At 41.3% G+C, this 23808-nt stretch overlaps 1 protein-coding gene across 2 annotated transcripts in view; it reads right to left on the reverse strand.

Annotated features, from left to right (window-relative positions):
• LOC143029225 (thrombospondin type-1 domain-containing protein 4-like) overlaps positions 1-23808 on the reverse strand; it is a 126249-nt gene that overhangs the window by 31852 nt on the left and 70589 nt on the right. For both annotated transcript variants that reach the window (XM_076191825.1, XM_076191824.1), the window contains exons 3-8: positions 14749-14894; positions 14317-14485; positions 13451-13553; positions 9724-9857; positions 9162-9366; positions 1098-1264 (exon numbers count right to left, since the gene is read on the reverse strand). In XM_076191825.1, coding sequence (XP_076047940.1) covers positions 1098-1264; positions 9162-9366; positions 9724-9857; positions 13451-13553; positions 14317-14485; positions 14749-14894 — 924 coding nt within the window. The remainder of the gene's footprint in view (positions 1-1097; positions 1265-9161; positions 9367-9723; positions 9858-13450; positions 13554-14316; positions 14486-14748; positions 14895-23808) is intronic.

Here is a 23808-nt window from a genome sequence, read left to right on the forward strand (position 1 = left end):
TGGGCTTGTAGTCTATTCTAATTTTGTCCCCATGACCTCATGATGCCCTCACTTCCTAAATGAAGAGATCATCTGTCCTAATTTTCTTCCCTTTTTCTTTTGTTTTCTTTTAATGGTGGTTGGTCCACTGCTTCTAGTTTCTCCTCATATGGGTTATCTGCTTGGCTGGGGATCAGTTTGGTTGCTGGTTTTTTGTATTCTCGTAATCTATTCTTCATTTTGTGCAGATGCCACACCACCACTGCATATTATACTTTGGAAGGGCAGATTAGGTTCTGATATTTTTCATATGTCAATATTTTTCATATATCTTCATTCATGTAGTGATAAGGTACCTTTATGTTCATTAACAATCTGTGTTGCCTACAATCTTGCTATGTCAAGTAACTTGTTATCCATAACAAACGACCCCTATTTCTCTTTTCTTGCTTTTGTAATTTTTCCACTTGCCATACAGTAAATTCATTGACAATCTTTCTGAACTCATTTTTGGCACTGAAGTTTATTTTCAATCAAGCTCTTTATGAAACAATAAATGGGAGCTGACAACCAGAGACTGTGCCCCTCCTCCTTCTCCTACCATAAGCTGGTGACATTGAAACTACTCCACACAATTACAAAACAGATTTTCTTTTCAGAGATCTATGGGAGGGCTCAGGTAGTGTTACCAACCACCATGAGACTCAAGGCAACAATTATTAAAGATGATACTGACATTGTCAACACTTTTAACATTAGCAGCTGTGGCCTCTCCTATAATTGTGATATCAATCAAAGATTCTATAGTTCCTTTTAGGATCTTTAGTACCAATTTAATGTAGTCATCATTACTGAAAATACTTTAAATATTGTCAGTAGATACATGGCATGCAAGGTCCCCTAAATATGGTATCGTGCTTAAATGTATCAATTTGACTCTAGCCCCACTGCCCTGTATTTACCTAATTGTGGTGTACAGGATAGGAGCAATGCTCCTTGGGTTTCATCTCTTACTCTCTAATTTATCATACCTAGCCTCAAATTCTTGTACAGTTTAAACTTAATTCATATACTTGATTTCCAATTATCATACTTAAATTTTAATTCTGTGCACTTACCATTATGTCCACAGGCTCTGTAAGGGGTCCAGCAGCCATAACTTTGTCTCCCTGGTACCGGTCTGGCTTCTTGTAGGTGAATATAGTTCCAGCAGCAGAGTAGTCACCAGATTCATTAATAGCCCAATTGCCATTAACAAAGAAATCACCGTTCTGGCGCCGAAGTGCTGCCGGGAGAGACAATTGTAAGCAAATGTTGTTGAGGATGTTAAGGTGAGGGCCCATGATTTCTCTCTCAACTTCAGCTTTATCTCTCATACCTTTTCACACATTAACCCATTCAACTCCGATGACAAGATGTCTTGTCATTTGGTCAAATAAAACAAAAAATCATAAAACACCAAAATGTTTGATCAAACACCAGAAAAATATGACGTCAATCCTCGCTTCGCTCGCAGCGAAGCGAGGACTGACGTCATATTTTTCTGGTGTTTGATCAAACATTTTGGTGTTTTATGATTTTTTTGTTTTATTTGACCAAATGACAAGACATCTTGTCATCGGAGTTGAATGGGTTAAGAACTGACAACTGGTGACGTTCCCCCCCCTCACAACTATTACTTTTAGTTCGTGGGATAGAAACAGTCCTACACCAATAAAACACAGAAAAAAAAGCAGAGCCTTTAGATGCCTAAGTGCCACCCCAGGGCAAAGTTCTTAGTGATGCCCCCCCCCCTCCCTCCTGTAACATTACGTGCACATTATTTGGACTATGGTGACAAGGGAGTGAATGAAGCTCGAGTGAGTTTGTTGGTTTTATTTTGGTTAGTGCGAGTGTTGACCTAGGCTGGGTTGGGCGGTCAGGCTCCGAGGTGACCCGACCACAAAGTTGACCACGTGGGCCTTGGGTCGCGCTCCGCTGAGTTACAAGTGTTGAAGAGAACTGCCTTTGGAGACCAAAACCTAGCTCCTTATATACACAGCCGACATACCGAGAGGTAGCTAAGGACACATCCTCACTGAAACATGGCTTGGCAGGGCCAAGGTTGTGCTTTCATGAGGATACAAATGCCTGTAGTACAGGCATAATATGGACTTAATCTACACAATAGTAATATAAGGCCAAAGGCCAGCTATTTCTACGCAACATATAAATTCCTTGTCTATCCCATTTCTGCAGCAACTATACTATAAGCCAAAATGTCGCATAGATGCACATGTGGGGGACTCTGTTCACCACATTACCCTCCTTCCCCTGCGAAACATGGAATCGCGTTGTCCAAGTGGGGAGGCGGCTGTGAGCGACGTCAATGGAAGCGGGAACCCCCTGAGACAGCGCTGGTGGCGGTGGTGGCTTCCCTGAAGTAGAGACGTCGATCTGTGTCGATTGTGATGTCCAGTGCGGGGTAGAGGCCGTGAGTGATGTCAGTGGAAGCGGGAACTCCCTGGAGGCGGCGCAGACAGCAATGTTGGAAGCGGTGGCTTCCTTGAAGTAGTATGTCGATCTGTGTCGATCGTGACATCCAGTGTGGGGGAAGAGGCCGTGAGCGACATCAGTGAAAGCCGGAACTCCCTGGAGGTGGCGCATACAGCAATGTTGGAAGTGGTGGCTTCCCTGAAGTAGCGATGTCAATTTACGTTGATCATGAAGTAGATCTGCGTTGATTGTGACGTCGAGCGAATAGGCGGTCATGATGTCGATCTGTGTTGATCATGACTTTGAGCTACGGCGATCGTGACTTCGAGTTACGGGGATCGTTACGTCGATCTGCGTTGATTGTGATGTCGAGTGAGGAGGTGGTCGTGAATGAAGTGCCACCGTGTCGGTAGCTGTGATGGTTGTGACTGTGGTGGGGTTGAAGAATGTTCAGGAGTCACACAGGTTGTCGATGAACCAGATCAGAAGGCTGGGTGCACTCGCATAAAAACTCCTGGGGTCACCAACATAATATTACGGGAATGTTACTTGGACTATGGTGATGAAGGAGTGAATGAATCTCGAATGAGTTTGTTGGTTTTATTTTGGTTAGTGCGAGTGTTGACCTAGACTGGGTTGGGCGGTCAGGCTCCGACGTGACCCAACTGCAAAGTTGACCACGTGGGGCTTGGGTCGTGCTCTGCTGAGTTACAAGTGCTGAAGAGAACTGCCTTTGGAGACCAAAACCTGGCTCCTTATATACACAGTCGACATACCGAAAGGTAGCTAAGGACACATCCTCACCGAAACATAGCTTGGTAGGGCCAAGGTTGTGCTTTCATGAGGGTACAAATGCCTGTAGTACAGGCGTAATGTGGACTTAATCTACACAATAGTAATATAAGGCCGAAGGCCAGCTGTTTCTATACATGCAAATTCCTTATCCATCCCATTTCTGCAGTGACGATACTATAAGCCAAAATGTCGTGTAGACGCACATGTGGGGGACTCTGTTCACCACACTCCAATCACCCCTTCCCACCTGCACCACCCCTTACTGCCTATTTTAGCTATGGTTTAGGAAATAATTAAAGATTTCAAAATTTGTATTTAATGTCCCTATGGCAGAAAGGATTAAGGGAAAATATTTCATATCTTGTTGATTCTAATGCAAAAATCGTCTATTACAGTAACATATTCAGGGTTTCTTAACCTCTTTTTTCATCATCATTATTCTGTCAGCCTTGTAGGTGGCAAGTCCAGGCTAGAATTGCTACCCTCGGGCATATGCCCAGGGGTATGTGATGAGATAAGCACGTTCAGTTACTTGTTGTCGCTGCTTGAAGGAGAGGCTAAGGTGTGTGTACAAGAGCCATCACTAACCACTGTGAACTACAAGACACTGCATGTGAGTTGTTCAAAGAAAGGTACAGTAGACCTGAAACAATCCTATTTCATCATGTGTAAGCTCTACTCAATGGTAACATCACAGTGAAAGCCTAAGGGTCTAAGTATGTCAGTAGATTGTGGGGTATGAGGGATGAGTTCCTGATTTATATTTGAAGTTTAGAGGCATTAGGTGTGTCAGGCAAACAGTGTGAAACCTTTCTTACTCCCATTATTTTGTCATAACTGCCCATTGAAATATACCTAGAGTGGGCTACCAAAGGCATAGGAAAGGAAAGTAACTGAGAGTGTCTTTAAAAGTTTTTGCGTGAAGAAATTGAAAGCATTGAGCATTCAGAAACATTAAGGACGTCCACCCAAGTTAGAAAAATTCCTAACAGTGTAACCCATGGACTTAGCCCAAACTTACACCAGAGGGAAAGAATCATACACAAAACATGTCGAGGTAGACAGGAGAAACCTGGGCCCAAGGATGTGTCCGTGGCGACCAGCCAAATTAGAGTTCTTTTTTTTTCTGATTTTTGCTTCTGGTGCCCGAGCCTTTGGCCTGAGTGGTGTCTAAGTGCAATCCACAGGAGGCCTGGTGGCCCTCTACATGTGGGTGAGGTGGTGACCCAGTCGGGGCAAGTGACCCAAAAGACCCCTCAAAATCGTCACGTCACCCATTTGACCCAAAGTTCTCTTAGAGGGAGAAAGTCCTACACAGAGCACGGCGAGGTAGACGGGAGCAATCTGGGCGTGTGCGTAGCGACCAGCCAAAATTGAGCCTTTTGTTTCTGATTTCCACCTCTCCACCCGTACCCATCGTTGTCGTTTTGAAGAAATCCGCGCGAAATCGGCGATAAATGGCGACATTTGGCAACTCCTTGAAGAAATTCCGTCATCTACAGCTCCGAAGACGAAATTTCATCAGTACAGATTATGGCTTTCAGTAGTACAAATAAACAGTAATAAATATTAAATTATTATTTGTATTATTGCTTAACCTTTTGAGAATAGATACTTAGAGACTATTCTTATTACATAATGTATAAATCATGTTGATCCCAATTTTAATAGTTTTACCTTACATTATCATAGAAAACGTTTGATTTCTACAGCTCCGAAGACGAAATTTCTTCAGTATAGATTATGGCTTTTAGTAGTATAAATAAACAGTAATGGATATTAAATTGTTATTTGTATTATTACTTAACCTTTTTAGAATAGATATTTAGAGACTATTCTTATTACATAATGTATAAATCATGTTGATCCCGATTTTAATAGTTTTACCTTACATTTTCATAGAAAACGTTTGATTGCCATAACAAATAGAAAATTCGGGTAACTGTTCATCCTCATAAGCTGCAGACGGCGCGACAACGCTGCCTGTATCTTTGGCCCTTGACCAGTGGGTGAGATGGTGAACGAAAGGGGGTAAATGACCAAGATCACCCCCCAAAAACTCAATGGGACCTACGGATTTGGCAAATGATCGCCAGGTCACAGATTTAGTCCACACTTACCCCAGAGGAAGAGAGTCGTACACAGAGCGAGATCCCTTACATGCCTAAAGGCCGACCCGGGGCAAGGTTCTTAGTGACACCCGCCCCCATTAATCACCACATCCAACCTCCACCATCCCTCTCTGTTTATTTTAGTTACTGGTTTGCGAAATAATTAAACATATTAAAATTTTTGAATTTAATGTCCCTATTGTAAAAAGAATAAGGAAAAATACTTCACATTTTTTTTATTTGTGGTGAATGGTTTGTGACGACAATACCACTGGTTGATGCTAGTTTTTATCATTGCAAGCTAGCGTCGCGCGCGGCATGGGTGGCTCCTTCTCGAGCCATAACACCATTTCATTCTTGCTGAGGTCGGGTTTTCTTAATGGATAACATGACCTCCGCTGACCCAGTGAACGGGGCTCTGTTCTGTGAAAGCAAGGGTGTTTACGAAGAGGCGTGTTTCCTATTGGCCAGTCTATAGTAAACAGAAAGAACTTAGCCAATCATGTAAATCCGAAGATGAGAGTACGACCCCAGAGGGAGGAGCCTCTCTCCTCCAGAGGTTTCGTCTTGGCCAGCATACAGAGTCAAGTCAGTTTTTCAGTCTAAGTGTTAAGTTAAAGTTTAAGAGTCAAGGCAGCTTTCTATTAGAAGTCTACAAAGTCTTTGCCTATCGGAAGTCAAGACTAGCCCGGAGTATCATATAGAATGTCTGTATCAAATTGATTAAGTCCAGCCTCCCACACCCCGTATACTCAATTACACTTGTTCGTTAATTGCAAATAAATAACAACAAATAAAAATCATAGGAGAATTTAGTCTCATTCAACACTACCATTTTAAGGTAAGATATTGTGATATACTAAAACTATTTATATGCTTGTTCGTACTTCCCTGATCCAACCATTTTGCCAGCTACCACTTAACTTTATATCTGTAATCAGGGGAGCACAACAGATTCTAACGCAAAAATCGTCGATTACAGGAAAATATGTAGTGCCTCTTCGACCTCTTTTTTTATAATAATTATTTGGTCAGCTTTGTGGACGGCAAGTCCAGTCTAGAAATGTCGACCCCCCCCCCCTAAAAATGCCTCCCTTGGGCATTTGTCTACTCCCCCTCCATATGAGGGCCCTAAAAAAGAGTAAAATTCTTTCCCAGAGAGATCTGTGAGGAGGAAAAAGGACTTGTCAACTACCTGGGCAGCAGGGCAACTACCTGGGCAGCAGGGCAATAAGAATAAAGTGGCGGGGCTGTCTGTCCCGACCTTTTGTGCCGAAGGCTGGAATACCGCAAGGGTCAGTCCTTGCCCCCACTTTGTACAATCTATTTACGAATGACCTGCCAGAGCCGGCTTACCCACGCAACCGGGCTCTTATTCTCTCGTATGTGGACGACACTAATTACATTAACAGACACAAAACGTTGGAAGGAGCATTACACGTAATACAAAACATACTAGATGGGAAACACACGTGGGAGCAACAGTGGCGCATTAAGACCAGCATGTTAAAATACAAAGCTGTATACTTCTACTGTAAGAAGACCAACAGAACAATTACGAACATTCCTCTTAAGGTAAACAACACAAACATCCCAGTGAAAGATCATACTTGTGTGCTGAGTTGCACACGAGATTGGACTTACCTGGACCCTACACTTCCGCAGAAGCTAAGGCTGTGTTGGGAGGCTAAATCTCGACCAAACCGTAACGCTGTCCACAAAACGCCGATTGTACCTAGCCCTAGTCAGACCGATTCTGTGCCATTTCCCGGGATTGAGCCAGTTGACATGTCCCACAAACAACTACGACCATCAGAGGGTTCAGAATGCCGCAGTCTTAATCATCACAGGTTCGCAATGGAGCGACTTCAGAATCACTGAGTCCCTACACCGAGATGCCAACATCAGCCCACTCAACCAATACAAACACAAACTTCACATGAGACACAGAAAAAGACTGCATGCCAAACAGTAACACCTGATACGATACATCACACCCAGACCTCACCGTACAGACTACTTGTCAGCTATGTCTCTCCCTCACGCTGTATACACGAGAAATCGTGTATAGCCGTGCGAATATAAAACGTATCCTTTTACCAGCTTTGACTGATTGTGACCAGATGTGCCGCGAGGTGCTGGGTTCTGTCTAAGTATCAAGGACATTAGTCCGTCTGTATCCAGGGGCAAGCGAGAGGAAAAGCAGCAGATTCTCAGTAGACGTGCTATGGCCGGCTGGGTTCAGTCTTCAGTGGAGATATTTATATCTATATCCATATGCATCTATCATTCACTTTGTATAGCCGTGCCAATACATAACATATATTCACATGCAACTGAATGTGAATATACTCATATCTGTTCTCCTCTAGCTGGCAAAATGGTTTTGCTACTTCAGGAAGTCTATTTCGTTGGCCGGAGCCAGGATATGACTCGCCCCTTATAAGATATTCCGTTGTATATACACCCACATAGAGGCAACAACCCTCCCTGCGTAGCATACACACACAAGCATATCTCAAACAAAAATACGACTACACGCACTAACTCTACGTAAGCTTTTCTCCTACTAAAATTAATTCAATTTCTAACTTTCTTACTGCATCTTCTCATTTCAGTTTACCTACCACTATTTTTTCTGACTGTCTCTACGACTTAGTCTTTGACTCCTTTCCTAACTTTGTTGGTTGAGTTCTTGTTGAACAAATATCCCTAAAAGCTCCCTCACAGATATTGATGTCTGTCTCCAACTCCAAGTCTCCTGCCCATACCTCCTGAGCCACGTTACACAATAAATGTCACTAAAAAGCTCTCGGTGGCAATAGCCCTCTTTCATACACAACTATCTTTTCATTTTCATACAGACATCTCTTCCCCTCCTACAACTACCAATCCTGCGTGAGCAGGTGGTCCTTCTCTAGGTAGTCCATAGTCCATTGAACGCCTCGGAACCCGACGGAGAATATTTTTCCACCTCTCTCCATTGGTCGTATCAGAGCTTAAACGAAGAGCATCTCCACCTTTCCCAGTAGCCGTCTCTCTCGCCACCTCCCCGGAGCCGCAGTTATTGCCTAGGACCTCTCTTCACCTTCCACAGATGCCGGCGTGTGAACTTCAAGCCCAGCGAGCTCTCCCCCTGCACCCAGAGCTACCAGTCATTCTCCGGGGGATCTTCTCGGCGCCCAACCCCTGGCGAATCACCACATACTAAGAGAACTGGTTTCCTAAACCACGCTTTTCACTTTATATCTCCTCCAGCTAGGCCCTGCCCCACGTCACCATCTTACTGACAGACAGGTTCAAGAGAACAGTATAAACGAGGGACAGCACCAGTATAAAAGTATCATAATTTCCTCGAGAGTAGAGGTTTTAAACTCTAACATGGATGAATGTGTGGTCCCAAAGCTGGCTGCATGTTGCCATGCAGTCAGTATCCCAGTGCAAACTACAACCCCCCAAAAAAAATATATATATATATTTTTAGCTAAAGTATATGCATGATTGAATAGTGATGCAGTTTCACATGAAAGAAGTAATACATGTGAATATCATCTGTCACTATATCCCAATCATAATTGTAATTAGGATAAAATCAATTATAATCATAATAAAATATAATTAATTGACCATATTGCAGCAAAATGTCAACAACACATCCGCATCTAAATCATAGTTGTAATTAGAATAAAAACAATTATAATAAAATGAAATGGAATTAATTGACCATATTGCAGCAAAATATCAACAACACATATCTTAGCATGATCTTTCATGGTAGATAAATCAGGGGACTCAACCTACCCAGATAGTTAGTGGAGGGCTTGACCTGCTCAATGGAGATGTTTGTAGCTCCTGGGGGTAGCGTAGCAATGACGTTGTATCCATAGGGGAGGCGCGCCCTTGGGTAGATCCCAGAAATGACCCGGCAGGTACTATTATCTCCCCCACACACGCCACAGACGTCCCATGCCTTCCCAGAGCCCAGCACGCCATCACAGCCAATCTCCTGTACAGGATATAGGGGAGAAACAACTGTTAAGGATCTGTCTTGGAATGGGTGTAGGGATGGAGACTGTAGAAAGGAAAATTGCTCAGTGAGAATGAAGAATGGGCCACAGAAGCTTAAAGAAATGGGTGATGAAAGTTTGTCTCCTATGATAAGTATGGTAATGTTCTTCATGATAGAAGTTTTTTATGATAATCATGATGGCAGTAAAGCTGATGATAGAGACGATTATACCGATGATGATAATAATAAGCAATGATAATAATGATGGGAAGTGATTATGATTGTCATGAGAATAACCATGATCGTGATGACAAAAGTAACGATAGTGAAGATGGCTGGGCCATGGCCACTCACCATGCAGCGTCCCTCAACACAGAGCTTTTCCTGGCCATGTCCTCCGCAGGGCGTCCCGTCAATCACCGTCTGGTTCAGTGTTGCATAGAAGCTCAGCCCAACAGCACGGCAGTTGAGGGCACATGACTCCAGGGCTGTTGACAAGGGTAAGAACAATGTAAAAGTTACCAAATGAAGGTCAAAAGGGAAGTCAGGCGTCGGAACCATATGTTGTCCCAGCCAGTCCATCAGTGCTAAATCTCACACTATACCAACATCATCGTAAATGCACAATGGAAATAAGCTTATATGCTTTTTTGTGTTATCCTCGGCAATTTTAACTGTTATTTCGAACTATGTGTTCTTTTCATTATCTGCACTTCACGTATATTGATTCAATACCAAATAAACTTATTATCATTATTATTATTATTATTATTATTATTATTATTATTATTATTATTATTATTATTATTATTACTATTATTATTGTTATTGTTATTATTAATTATTATTATTATTATTATTATTATTATTATTATTATTATTATTATTATTATTATTATTATTATTATTATTATCATTATTATTATCATTACTAAAATTGGCTACTAAAACAACAAAGATGTTGCCAAAACATGCTATTTATTAATGAGTTAGTCACTGGGGATGACTACAGTAGTAGGGACAATCCTAGTTTAGAAGTATAACTCCAAAGGGGAGGGAGGAGCTGGATGATAGAGAAACACAAAAGTGTGAGAGGAAACCTGGTAGTGAGGTACAAACTTGAGGAACCTTGTGATAGGGGAAGAACATACTGGTAGTGGTTTAGTGGGGTTATCTTGGGAGGAATATAGTGGAAAGACTTGTAAGAGCTAGGATCCAATACTATTCATATTACTGCTACATCTACTTTTACTATTCTTATTGCTATTGGTACTGCTAATAATGATGTAACTGCTACTGCAAATTCTACTGAAATAATAAAAAAATCTTAATAATACATACATACGAGTACACCAATGGCTTTTCCCCCTTACAAGGGAGGTAGCCAAAAACAAAGGCATAAAATCCACTCCCACCTATTCCATCCCCACATACTCCATTCTCATTCACCCCCTCCCTCCCTCTTATCTTGGCTCCTCCTGGATGACAGGTCATCCCTACATCTCAACCACTAGCCTAGGTCAGAAGCAGACACAACACATCCAAAGAAAGACTACTTCATTTAATCGGCGACCCTCCATCTCCGTCCCCTCGTGCAGAAAAAAAAAGAGAAGGCGGGGAGAAATCCCTTCGGGGTGCGTCAAAATATCATCCACATATACTCCCTCACCCCTCCATCCCCCACCCACTCCTTTCCATGCATAACAACATCATCCATATACATTCTCCACTTTTACACCCTTTCACTCCCTAAAATACTCTGTCCATCTTCCTCCCACTGCCGTCTCTTTCATTGTCATCTCTCCATCTGCACCTTTTACCTTTTCTTCTCTACTTGATTCGCCTCCTCTTCCTCTCTTAATTTCCCTCTAAAACATCTCTTTATTAATTTAAAAAATCTGTCATACTCTTACCCTATTTCACATCTGCTCTCCTCTTTGCCTCCTTTATCTTATGCTTTACTTCTCTTCTCTTTTCTTTGTACCTCACATATGATTCCCTCATCCTATTTTGTAACCAATTTGTGAAAGCTCGCTTCCTCTCTTCCACAACCTTCTTTGCTTCCTCATCCCATCACTCACTACCCTTCCTTCTATTTCCTCTCGTCCTTCTTGTTCCACACACCAACTTTGCACACCTTGTGACTTCCTTCTTGAACCATTCCCATTCCTTCTCCACTTCTAGTTCCACTCTATCCTTCACTCCTTCCAACTCCTCTCTCAGCTTCTTCTTGTACTCCTTTTCTTTCTCGTTTAAGCAATTCACTCTAAGCACCTCCCTACCTTTTGTCCTTTTCCTCTTTCTCCATCTATTCTCCACTCTCAATTTACCTTCTACCAAAAAATGGTCGGATATTCCCCTACTCTCTCCCCTAAGAACATGTACATCCAAAATTCTTCCCACTCTTGACCTGGTTACCACTTTGTAGTCTATTAACGCCCTATCTACCACTCTTCCACCCACCACCCTCTCTCATGCGTACTTATGCTTGACTTTCTTCCTAAATACTGAAATACTGTATTTGCTATCATCAACTCTCTAGACACATCTCCACCATCAATTTTCCACTACGATTTTTTCCTGAAACTCCACACTTACCAACCATTCCGTCTATTGGTTCATTTCCTACCCAAGAATTAAGATCTCCCAGTACCACTATATTGACATTTCTCCCTAAACCCCCTGTGCACTCATTTAAATCTATCCAATAAGCCTCCCTTTCCTCTACACTGTTCTCACTACCAGGCCCATATGCACTTACAAAGACCCACATCTCCCTTCCCAGTTTTACCTTTATCCACATTAACCTTGAATAAACCTCCTTCCATTCCACCACATGCTTACCTATCTCTTCACTTACTAGTATAGCCACCCCTTATCTCCCTTGTCCTCTTTTCACTCCTGACACCTTCTCAACTACACTCCCAAACTCAAATTCTTCCCTCCCTTTCAACTTAATTTCACTCAGTGCCAACACATCCATCTTTCTTCTCACAAACATATTGCCTATCTCTTCCCTTTTACTTTCATCTGTACTACATTCACGCACATTAAAAGACCCAAACATTAGGGTTCTGGTCGGAAAACTCCTTCCAGACCCTCTCATACTTTTACTTTTTTTTTTTAGGAATGTCCCCTTTGGGGCTACAGAGAGTAGGATGCCTAGCCCTATCCCCGTCCCGTTTTTGTTGCCTTTTACGAATCAAGTGGGAACTCTCGGTGGTATTCTTCTCCCCTACCACAGAGTTCGGTGAAAAAAGGAAATGAATATCCAGAGAAATGGTACAGGACAGTAACAAGGGGTGAGGGGACAGCATAATGGAGAGATAGTCGCAATATAATAAAGTATCATCATTTCTCTGTGAACAAATATTTCCTCTATCACAGACAAAATTATGTGTGGCTTTGGCCCGTAGAGACGCCCCATATAGACCCTAAAGTATCAGCCTTATGTCACTTAGTAGCATTTAACCCCACAATAACATGCAGCCAATACCCCAGACAGGATAAATAAATATAACACTACATTCTGGAAAACATTGTGGTACTAATATAGTAATAAAAAAATGCTAAGAATATGATAGCAGGATCACATGCAACAACACTACAATATTATTTGTTCTACAGTTTCTATTAGCCCAGTCAACTTAGTTATACTGATCAACTTTGGCATCTAACTGATGGTATATTGACAGAAAAATGTAAGCATGCCATCAATGTGGTGCAAAAGAAGGTGGGGGGAACAGGGGTTCCGATTATTCACGGGGTCTATTCCAGTATTATGCAAACACATTTTTTTCATTTCTTTTTTGCAATTGAAATATCTATTAATATCTATTTTTTCCATGGAATGGTTATGTTAGGTAGTTTGGGTTACATTAGGTTAGGGGCTATTGGACAGTGCAAGTTTCATGTTGAATATCCTTGTTTACGTGATTTTGGAATTCAACCCATGCGCGACCCCCTTAGAAACCTCCCCCCCCCAAAAAAAAAAAAAAATCATGACAATGCTGAAGTGCTCGGGAGCAGCAACAACCTCCCCCCCCCATCCCCTGATCTTCCTCCTCAGGAGAGCACTCACAGTCGTAGTAGGGCTCCCAGGTGTAGAATCTCCTGACGAAGGGTGTATTGTTGAAGGCCTCGCACTGCTGACGCCGGAAGTCTGTGTATCGTTCCCCACACGACTGCAGTTGTGGAAAAGAGAGAAAGAGCGTAAGTATAGTACTCAATTTCCCCCCCCCATTCCCATTATTCCTCCCTTATTTCTACCCTATCTACCTTCCCCTCTCCACCCCATTTCTCCTCCTTATACTTGAACTTACACACTAATTTCTCCTCCTTCTTTCCCTTTATCCCGTCTTTGCTCTCCTCCTCTCCTCCTACTCACCCACCTCTTGTCTCCTTCCTCTTACCTCCTCTACCCACCGTCTCCCTGTATTCTTGACAGTCTTCCTCTTCCTATTTTCGTCCAACTCCTACATTCACCCCCCGCCCCCTGTCTCTTGCCCCCCCTTCTTATTCTCTCCCTGTTCAACTTTCCTCCCAGTTCCTCCTCTTCTCCCTACTACTGTTATTTTCCCAATCTCTTTATATCCTCTATCCTCTTCTTCCTTTCTTTCATATTCTTTGTCTTCCTACCCCGCCTCCTCTTCCTTTCACTTTTCTATACCCATCCTTCTCCCCCTACTCCACCTTACTATTTTCTTTATTGCATTCCTATATCCATCACCTTGCCCTAAAGCTACTTACAATCTTCCCCCTCCTCTTTCACCTCATGCACCAATAGTTTTCTTCCTCTTTTCACCATTTCTCCTCCTCATCCGCATGTAGTCTCTTCCCCTTATCTTTCTACCTCTATCTGCCCTCCTCCTCCCCCTCCTCCATTTAGTATATCATTTATCCTTTCTTTCATCTCCCTTTCCCTCTTGTTCCTCTTCCCCCTTTCACCTGAGTGTTGCAGAGCTGGAACCTCTTGTAAAGGCCGACGCAACGATTGCCGGATTCCTTCCCTCTAGACTTGTCGTCATCGTCGTCGTCAATATCAGGAGCAGCGGCTCTTCGGCTCCGGTCTGCAGACGCCTCGTCTGTCGCCCGCCGGCTGCGTGTCCTTTGTCTCCTGCGAAAGGACGGGGAATTGTGAACCACACTCTCCCGTTCCATATTCAGTCAGGCTAATACCGAGCCATAGGGATCAGTATGTTTGATATATATATATATATATATATATATATATATATATATATATATATATATATATATATATATATATATATTTATATTTATATATAATATAGTATAGTATAAAGTGCTAACTTTATACACAGTTACTCTATTACAAGACGAATTTTGGATCACCACGGGCCATGATGAAGGACTCACCCTGGCGCCATGAGACATTCCCGCGCCTGGATGGAGACTCCCCTTCCGCAGGACCTGGAGCAGGGAGTCCAGGGGCTCCACTCTCCCCACGTGCCGGAGCTCGATCCACGTAGCCGCCCCAGCCGCTCCACCACCAGCCGGTGCACCTGGAGAGAGAGAAAGAGAAAAGTAAATCTAAAGATCTAAGGTTTGCGACAAAGGTAAGTACAAGTGAGTATTAGCTCGCGAAATGTTCTGTTGAAGCCACGAGGTGCTGTTGATGAGGAAGGGACAGAGTGAATGAATCTTGCCCGCTGAGTCCAGAATCCACACCAGTACCTATTTCCATTGAAATTGAGAAATCACCGAGACGGAGCCTACTTGGCCGCAGGTGACCTACAACGGAGTAAGTCCTTTCCCTCAGCTGCATCATATTGCCTCCTCTCAGTCAGAACAAAATCTATGAAGTGCGTTACCCTATTGGAAGGGTTAAGTTTAGTATATGGCTTACAAGGTCATTCGCTGGCTTTGTGACCTTTGGAAGCGGAAAAGTCAGTGGAGAACCACTTTCATGTTAACGTAAAAAATTAACACATTAATGCCACATTATGTATGTATATATGTAGTATTAAATGCGACGGAAATCTCGGCGTTGATGATCTTTTTTTGAAGACTTTCAATTCTTCTAAAGAGGCGTTTCTCATCCTTACAGAATACAAGAATTCTCCGAAAGTGTAGGGCATGGAGACGAATAAAGTCGATTCCGTGATTTACTAGCAGAACGTTTCGTAACTTGTTACATTTTCAACTGACTACAATGGCTTTTATTACAAGGGCTATAAACACACACACACAAAAAAAAAAACCCCACTGGTAAAGGTCAATACAATACTACTGAACAACTAAGTATATGGTGTTCCGTGGAGAACCTTAAATGAGGAGTGGCGAAATATCTCTACTGGTGGGAAGGGTTAGGAGATCACCACTCTGGGTGTTGATTGAGGGTGATAAATCTTTTATATAAAGGGCTTCCAATAGTGAAAGGCGATGGGCATCGTCATTTTGGTCCAGGATTATATTGCCTTTGACCAGAAGTTCTCTCGTCGGGGGGATTCCATGGTCGTGTAGGTAATGATTCTTGATGGATCCTGCTTGAAGGTGGCCTGTGAGGCGTCTGGAGATGCGAGTAGTCATTCCTACATAAAAAGTACGAGTTTCACAGTTCTCGTGTTGACATGTATGCATGTAGATGATACTCTTTAAACTCTTTCTTCAGTTTTATATGCTGATTTCATGTGGGTGGGGATCTGACTGATGATGGGTCGTAGGGGTTTACCTGCTTTGTGTGTCATGGGAACAATAGAATATATATATATATATATATATATATATATATATATATATAATATATATATAATATATATATATATATATATATATATATATATATGTATGTATGTGTGTGTGTGCTTGCACACAGGACTGTGATGCGTCTAGCGCGTGATTGTTAGTGCTGTTTGTCTGCATACCTTCTCGCTTTCAACTCTCGGCGCTGGCTAAGTCTTTCCTGCCAGTACATAGCCTCTCCATTGTCTAGACTTCTGGCATGCCTCCTCGTGGTCACACACGGAAACTGAGTGCCTTGCGGCCCCAGGCTAAATGTCAGATGATATTGGACCAGCAGGGAGCCCCAGAGGTAATATATTAATGTATTATGGCCCACCGACGTGTGGACACGCCCTGGTACACTACTAATCCCTGTTCCACTGGCTTGTGGTTTAGTCTTCTGAGACAAAGGCTTCGGGTGCTTCCCCGAGGGAAAGCGTGCTTTGGGGAAAGGCACTGAGGCGGGAGTTAGGATATATTCCTTCCACAGCTCTCCGGCATTCTCCTGCAGCAAAGGCATCGGGCGGGTTCGAACCCCCCCCCCCACCACCACCACCACCATCTGTAACTTGGTGCCTCTGTTAAGTGTGTGAGGCCAGGCCCGGCCCAAGCCTGTGTCTCATCTAAACATCATCCTCAAGGCTTGCACCAACATAATATATATCTATATCTATATCTATCTATCTATCTATCTATCTATCTATCTATCTATCTATATATATATATATATATATATATATATATATATATATATATATATATATATTAGGGGTGTCCCGATTCCATTTTTTTTTGCCGATGCCGATGCCAATGCCGATTCCTATTTACCATTAATTGCCGATGCCGATACCGATGCCGATTCCTATTCACTCTTAGTTGCCAATGCCGATGCCGATGCCGATTCCACTTTATATAATTACGGTATATCAGTTTTAATATAAAGTAATTGAACTATGATTTTTACTTGCTTTATAATCTATGTAGATTTATACACGACAGATTGGGCTACTTTTTAACTATTTTATTATGTATCTACTTTTTATTATGTACTTGTTTCCATAAAAAAAATTGTTTACAGATATTTTTAAACCAGTATCACTAAGCATAATTAATTAGTGGTTTTATTCTATAAGCTAGTAGTACATAATCACTAAAACAATACATAAATGCATAAAACAAAAAATTAAATAATACTTTTTATTATGTTGTTGATGAACAACAACAACTTCTTATTAGACAAAACAAACCTTAATATAAACTTTAAAAGCGCTAATAAAATACATGTGATACTATTTATAAAGATGCCAGATGTTTTTAATTTAGCGATTTTTAAGCCTCTAAAGTCTACTTACAAAATTTTTATTTTTGAATAACGGAGAACTATTAAGCCAAAATACATGAATATGTATTGTTACGGTATATATTTACTTGTAAAAATACATACAAAATCTTTATAAACGATTCGTTTAGCTATAAATTGCTGCGGAGTAAGTGGGAGTAAATCCGTCCGCCCATTTTTCGCACCTATAAGCAGGCAGCACAATCGACCGAGTCCTCGCACGCCCGGACGATTTATATCTCATGTTACTCTCGTTAAAAAAAAAAAAAAAAAAGTATATATATATGTATATTTATATATATATGTATATGTATTATTCTTAGTTTAATTTTATATAAGAAATACAAAAATAAGATTAAGAATTAATATAATCTGCTCTAACATTTACTCCGACTTGTACTGTTATTTTAAAAGCATCGGCATCGGCAATATTTTGCATGCCGATTCACCAAAAAAGTCCCGATTCTTTCCGATGCCGATTAATCGGCACAGCCCTTATATATATACATATATATATATATATATATAAAATATATATATATATATCGGGAAAGAGTGCAAAACACACACACACGTATACATGTGGCTGTGTGTAAATATGTATATATGAATACAAAGGAATACACATGGTTGCGTATATTCATGTATACTTTTGTCCTCATAGTGTTTCCTGTCTTTGATTCAAATTTTTTATTATGGATGTTGTCAATGCCCTCCGTACCTGGTGGGACTTTTCCTTTTATTTCAGCTGCCGCCAGGCAATTTTATTCATCTCCGCGACGCCCTTCTTCGCCAGAGACAGACACAATACCGGAGGTCACCTCATGTAACAAATATTTTGTAAAATTTTGACATCGAGTCAGAAACGGGAAATCAAAATTGAGATAATTTTGATTTGTTCGATTCGTGATGTATCAAAATGCGTTGTATTCTTTATAGTGGGCTCTTTTACGAAATCTAATCCCTTTCACTAATGAAGAAAAACTGGGATAAAGGAGGATGAGAATTTTTTTTCGGGGAAGGATTTTGGGCTGCTCGTTATGGAACAAATGCGCAGCGCCATTTTTCTCTTTATTTTATTTTATCTTGTATATTTTTTTATTTATTTTTTATTTTGTTACATTCTTATTAAGATTCCCTGCGGCGCTTAGCTGTGCGGGTGAGTCAGTTCATAAACTAAGCTTGTGTTTTGTTAAAATAATACAGTTTATCAACCCCGCCCCAAAGGGGATAACCCAGTGGTCCTGCAGTGAGAGAGAGAGAGAGAGAGGAAGAGAAAGAAAGAAAAAGGGGGAGAGAAAGAGAAAAAGAGAGAAAGAAACACGCGATCTCGCCGCCGTGTCCTGGGAGAAACTGTCCACGCGGCGCCCTTGTGTCCTGCTCCACCAGCAGCATGGTCCTCCTCGGCCTGCGCACTTGGCAGGCGGTGACAACCCGAGATCGCGCGAAAGTTTGTTTGCATTCCGGCCATCGTCTTGACATGTTCCACTGTCCTGCCAGTGCCGCCTCATCCACCCCCTCTCCCCACCATCACACACACGTCCAGTACAGGCATTCCGGCACTCCTTCTCCATCTTCTTTATCTCCTCCGCCTTTGTCTTTATATCCTCTAGTTCAGCGTTTTTTCCAAGGGGACTTCTTACATGGACTTGTATATTCAGGAGACCCCTTGATACGGGATTAGATAGGATGTAGTCACTTTTTCTAAGCATTTAGGGATAAAAACATTATAGTATCTGATACAAATCATCGCCACATGAGACGCAACTAACCAGGGAAGAACTAGGAAAAAATGAACATCTCCATTAAGACACACTGTGTAACCATGCATTATAAAAAAATAAAACAAAAGTAAACTGAACCATGGTAGGATTAACTGTAACACGTTGAATTCCCCGTCCTGCGGGCCTCTGGCTGAGAACCATTGTTCCAATTCATTTTCTTTCATTTTTATCTATCTCCACCTCTCGTCTCCAGCTACATCTCCCTCCCTATCGTCCCCATCTCCATCTTCATCTCCGCCTTCACCTTCACCTTCTCCATCTCTTCCTCCTCCCCGCTTCTTTTCTTTCCTACTCCTCCTCCTCCTCTATCCTTCTCTTGGTTCTTCGCCCAACTTAAGTTTATTAACTTAGTATTCTTTACTGCAGAGGAAATGTTGCAAGCATTCTTTGTAAAGAATGCACAAGTCATATGACCACCATTATAATTCATCTATTCATTTATCTGTTTATTTATTCATCTATTTATTTGTTTATCTGTTAACTTGTTTATTTACTGGGGAGTTTATGTCACAGTATGCACGGAAAAGAATTCTGGGATGGGCGCCAGGGCAAACGGAATGACTCCATACCCAGCCCGAAGGGATTTCTCCCCGTCTTCTCTATTTTCCGCATGGTGGGATGAGGAAGAAGGGTTGCCAATTAACTGAAGCGGCCTTGCTGTAGGTGTGCTGTGTCTTGCTGCATTGTTTCTGATCCAGGCAGTGGGCAGGAGACAGGGATGACCCGTCATCCACGAGGAGCTAAGATGAGAGGGAAACAGTAGGTGGTGGTGAATGAGAGTGGAATGTGTGTGTGTGCCTTGATTAGTTACCTCCCCTATAAGGGGGGGGGGAGAGGCCTAAAGTATATACAGTAGATAGATAGATTCCCAAGCTGTAGGTAAAGAATCCCATGGGAGGGGGGGGGGAGGACAAGAAAAAATCGAAAATTCAAACAATTCAAGGAACGGGAAAACCAGAACGGAATGACATTGGACGGTGTACTAGAATTGATCAAATATTATATAATATATTTGATCAATTTTAGTACACTGTCCAATATGTTCTGGCTTTTTCGTTCCTTGTATTGATTGTTTTTTTTTTTCTGAGACAATAAAAACTGATATGTATGGGGGGGGGGTTTAACCTATACACAGGTCATAAATATTAACCAATTTTCGTGAATGGAAGTGACCACATCAAAACCATTTCCATAACCACCCACTAAACCATTACCCACTACTTCCACAACCCCATTACAATAACCCACCACCACCACCATACCACTATCATTACTACCGTTACCAAAGCCACTACCATAACTACATCCTCATCACTATCACTATTATTACACCACTACCACCATCACTACTACCACTACCATCATTACTACCACCACCACAATCACTACTACCACCACCACTACCACTGACAATACTGCTGCTATACTACAACCGCCACTACCACCGCAACTACCACTACCACCACCACACCGCCGCCACTGCCGTCACCTCCTGCAGCAGAAGCGCGGCTGCCCTAAGGTGGCCGGCGACACCCGATAGCCCGTAATCGCCCCGGGGGCGCTCACAGGCGTGCCGGGCATTCCGAGGCCCGGAGAGGCCCGGCCCTATGAATTATGCCCGCATATGTGCAGGGTCGGCGGGCCCGCACACACACACACACACACACACACACACACACACACACACACACACACACACACACACACACACACACACACACACACACACACACACACACACACACACACACACACACACACACACACATACAAACATACACACACACACACACACACACACACACACACACACACACACACACACACACACATACACACACACACACACATTTATATCCACGCATATATAAAGGTGGAGCAGACGTATTTTACGTGGTGATGCATGCTCTCTCTCTCTCTCTCTCTCTCTCTCTCTCTCTCTCTCTCTCTCTCTCTCTCACACACACACACACACACACACACACACACACACACACACACACACACACACACACACACACACACAATAATTACGGCAATCTTATCTAATGGGGGGGCTGCTACGTTATCATTATTACCATTATCATCACTATTACAGTTATCATTATCATAACCGTATTTGTTATCATTAATATTGCCGTTATCACTAACATTACCACTATCATTATCATTTCTATTATCATTATCCTTGCTATTAACATTATCATTACTATTACCGCTATCGTTATCATTACTATTACCATTGTCGATATTGTTCTTACTATTACCTTTATCGTTACCATTGCCGTTATCATTATTATTACCGCTATTGTCATTACTATTACCGTTATGGTTACTATTACAGTTATCATATAATTACATTATTATCATTACTAACGATCATTATTATTATTCAGAAGGTCGGATTAAAACAGAATGGGACTTTGATCGATCTAGTCCCGTCCCGCCCCCTTACCCCTCCTGATCGGCCCTCGAGTAAACAAAGGCGCCTCTCAACAAAAATATGAATGAGCTTTAGTGAAGGTAAATAAAAACTGACAAGTGTATGAAACCCCAGAGAGAGACAGACAGACAGAGAGAGAGAGAGGTACACACACACATTATATATATATATATATATGTATATATATACGTATATATATGAATATATATATAATATAAATATATATATATATGATATATATATATATATATATATATATATATATATATATATATATAGAGAGAGAGAGAGAGAGAGAGAGACTGTGACAAGTCCCTAAGGCTCTGGGACATGACGAGAGATCCAAAGAATTGGGATTGTATTGCATTCCGAGGATAACCAGATGCTCGTTGAGGGTGCGGGGGTGAGGGGGTGACCCTCCCCATCACTGTGATGTCATTTGTGTATTCAGTTCCGGCCCACATGGACTTCTCACCAGACATCCATTTTCACCGAACTAGTCACACGAAGGGATAGGCCGGTTCTGCAGAGGATCATAAGGCATTGTCCTTTCCCCCATCTTTCCCAACCTCCGGTGATGACTAGATACGATTAGCATTTGTGACCAACTATACAACAAGTCTACTGCAGAACAAAAGTACATGGAAAAAATAAAAATGAAGGAGACTGCAAGAGACTATAAGGCCTGCACTATGCAGTTTCATGTCCATTACCACCTATCATCCCCATCCATGAAATTATTTAATCTTCTTTTAAAACAACTATAGTCTTAACCTTGAGTCGAACGAGTTCGCCAATTTCCCACGCTACTCCTGCAAATTTCTCCATCTCATCTCTCTACCTGTCTGGTTTCCCACTTCTTTTTTACTAGGCGGCCCGTCACTGACACACTTAATCTATATATATATATATATATATATATATATATATATATATATATATACATATATATATATATATATATATATATATATACATATATATAGATACATATGGATATATACATATATATATATACATATATATATATATATTGTTACGAATCTTACGAATATTTTTGGACTTGTAACGTAAAGATATTCCAAGATGATATGAATGATTCCCAAGACCCTATGTCTTTGGGATATCTGCTCACAGAATCAAATTAATAAAGGTCGCCATTTAATTTTTTTCTCATGAAAATTGAAAAAAATGAAACATTGTGAAAGTTTAACATTATTCATTAAAGTTGATAGGAATAACAAGATAATTATAACCAAGGACATATAACTGAATTAAGGAATTACAAATAAATTCTAAACATGATTCCAAGTTCTTAAACACAATTTCTAACGGGGGTGAAAGAGAAATAATTACCAAGAGGTTCACTGTCCAGGTTTCCCGCGTCACTGCCATAGACTTCACACACAAGATTCTAATTAATATTATTAGCTGAGTTAAATATATAAAGAGGGGGGGGACTTTAAATACACGCAGCCGAAAATCCTGCCCGAGGCTTAACGTTCTCTCTATGGCACTTCCTATGTCTTTCTCCGCCTTCTACGCGCCCAGAGCGCTAATTCCTCCGACCAAAATCACCCCTGATTGGTCCATAGAACCAGCGTCTATGGAGTTTGAACCTGATTGGCCAAGACAGACTAAACGTATTTGCACTCACGCTTGGTGACGCTTCTCGTACAAATACGACTAAAACGTATTACACAATACCTTGAACTAATACATAATTTGCATTGTATCAACAGAAAAAATAATACGAGTAATATTCGTATTAGCATGTTTACAGAATAATACACAAAAATAATAATGCATCTTGTATATATATGTATATATATATATATATATATGTATATGTATATATATATATATATAATTCGTGAAATTTGGGAGCAGATTTTCTTATATACATATCTGGTTAAACAACACAGAATACTCAGCGTTTATGATCTTGATGTCTAAGAATTTGACAAGGAAACTTGAAACAATCAAGATTATTAACGCTGAGTATGATGTGTCATTTAATCAGAAATGTGTGTATATTGTATATATATATATATATATATACATGTGTGTGTGTGTATGTGTGTGTGTGTGTGTACATATACACATACAGACTACAGTGGGTGCGCATG

This window comes from Oratosquilla oratoria, chromosome 10, assembly GCF_046742065.1.
Source record: "Oratosquilla oratoria isolate Oo_2021 chromosome 10, ASM4674206v1, whole genome shotgun sequence".
Taxonomy (NCBI): domain Eukaryota; kingdom Metazoa; phylum Arthropoda; class Malacostraca; order Stomatopoda; family Squillidae; genus Oratosquilla; species Oratosquilla oratoria.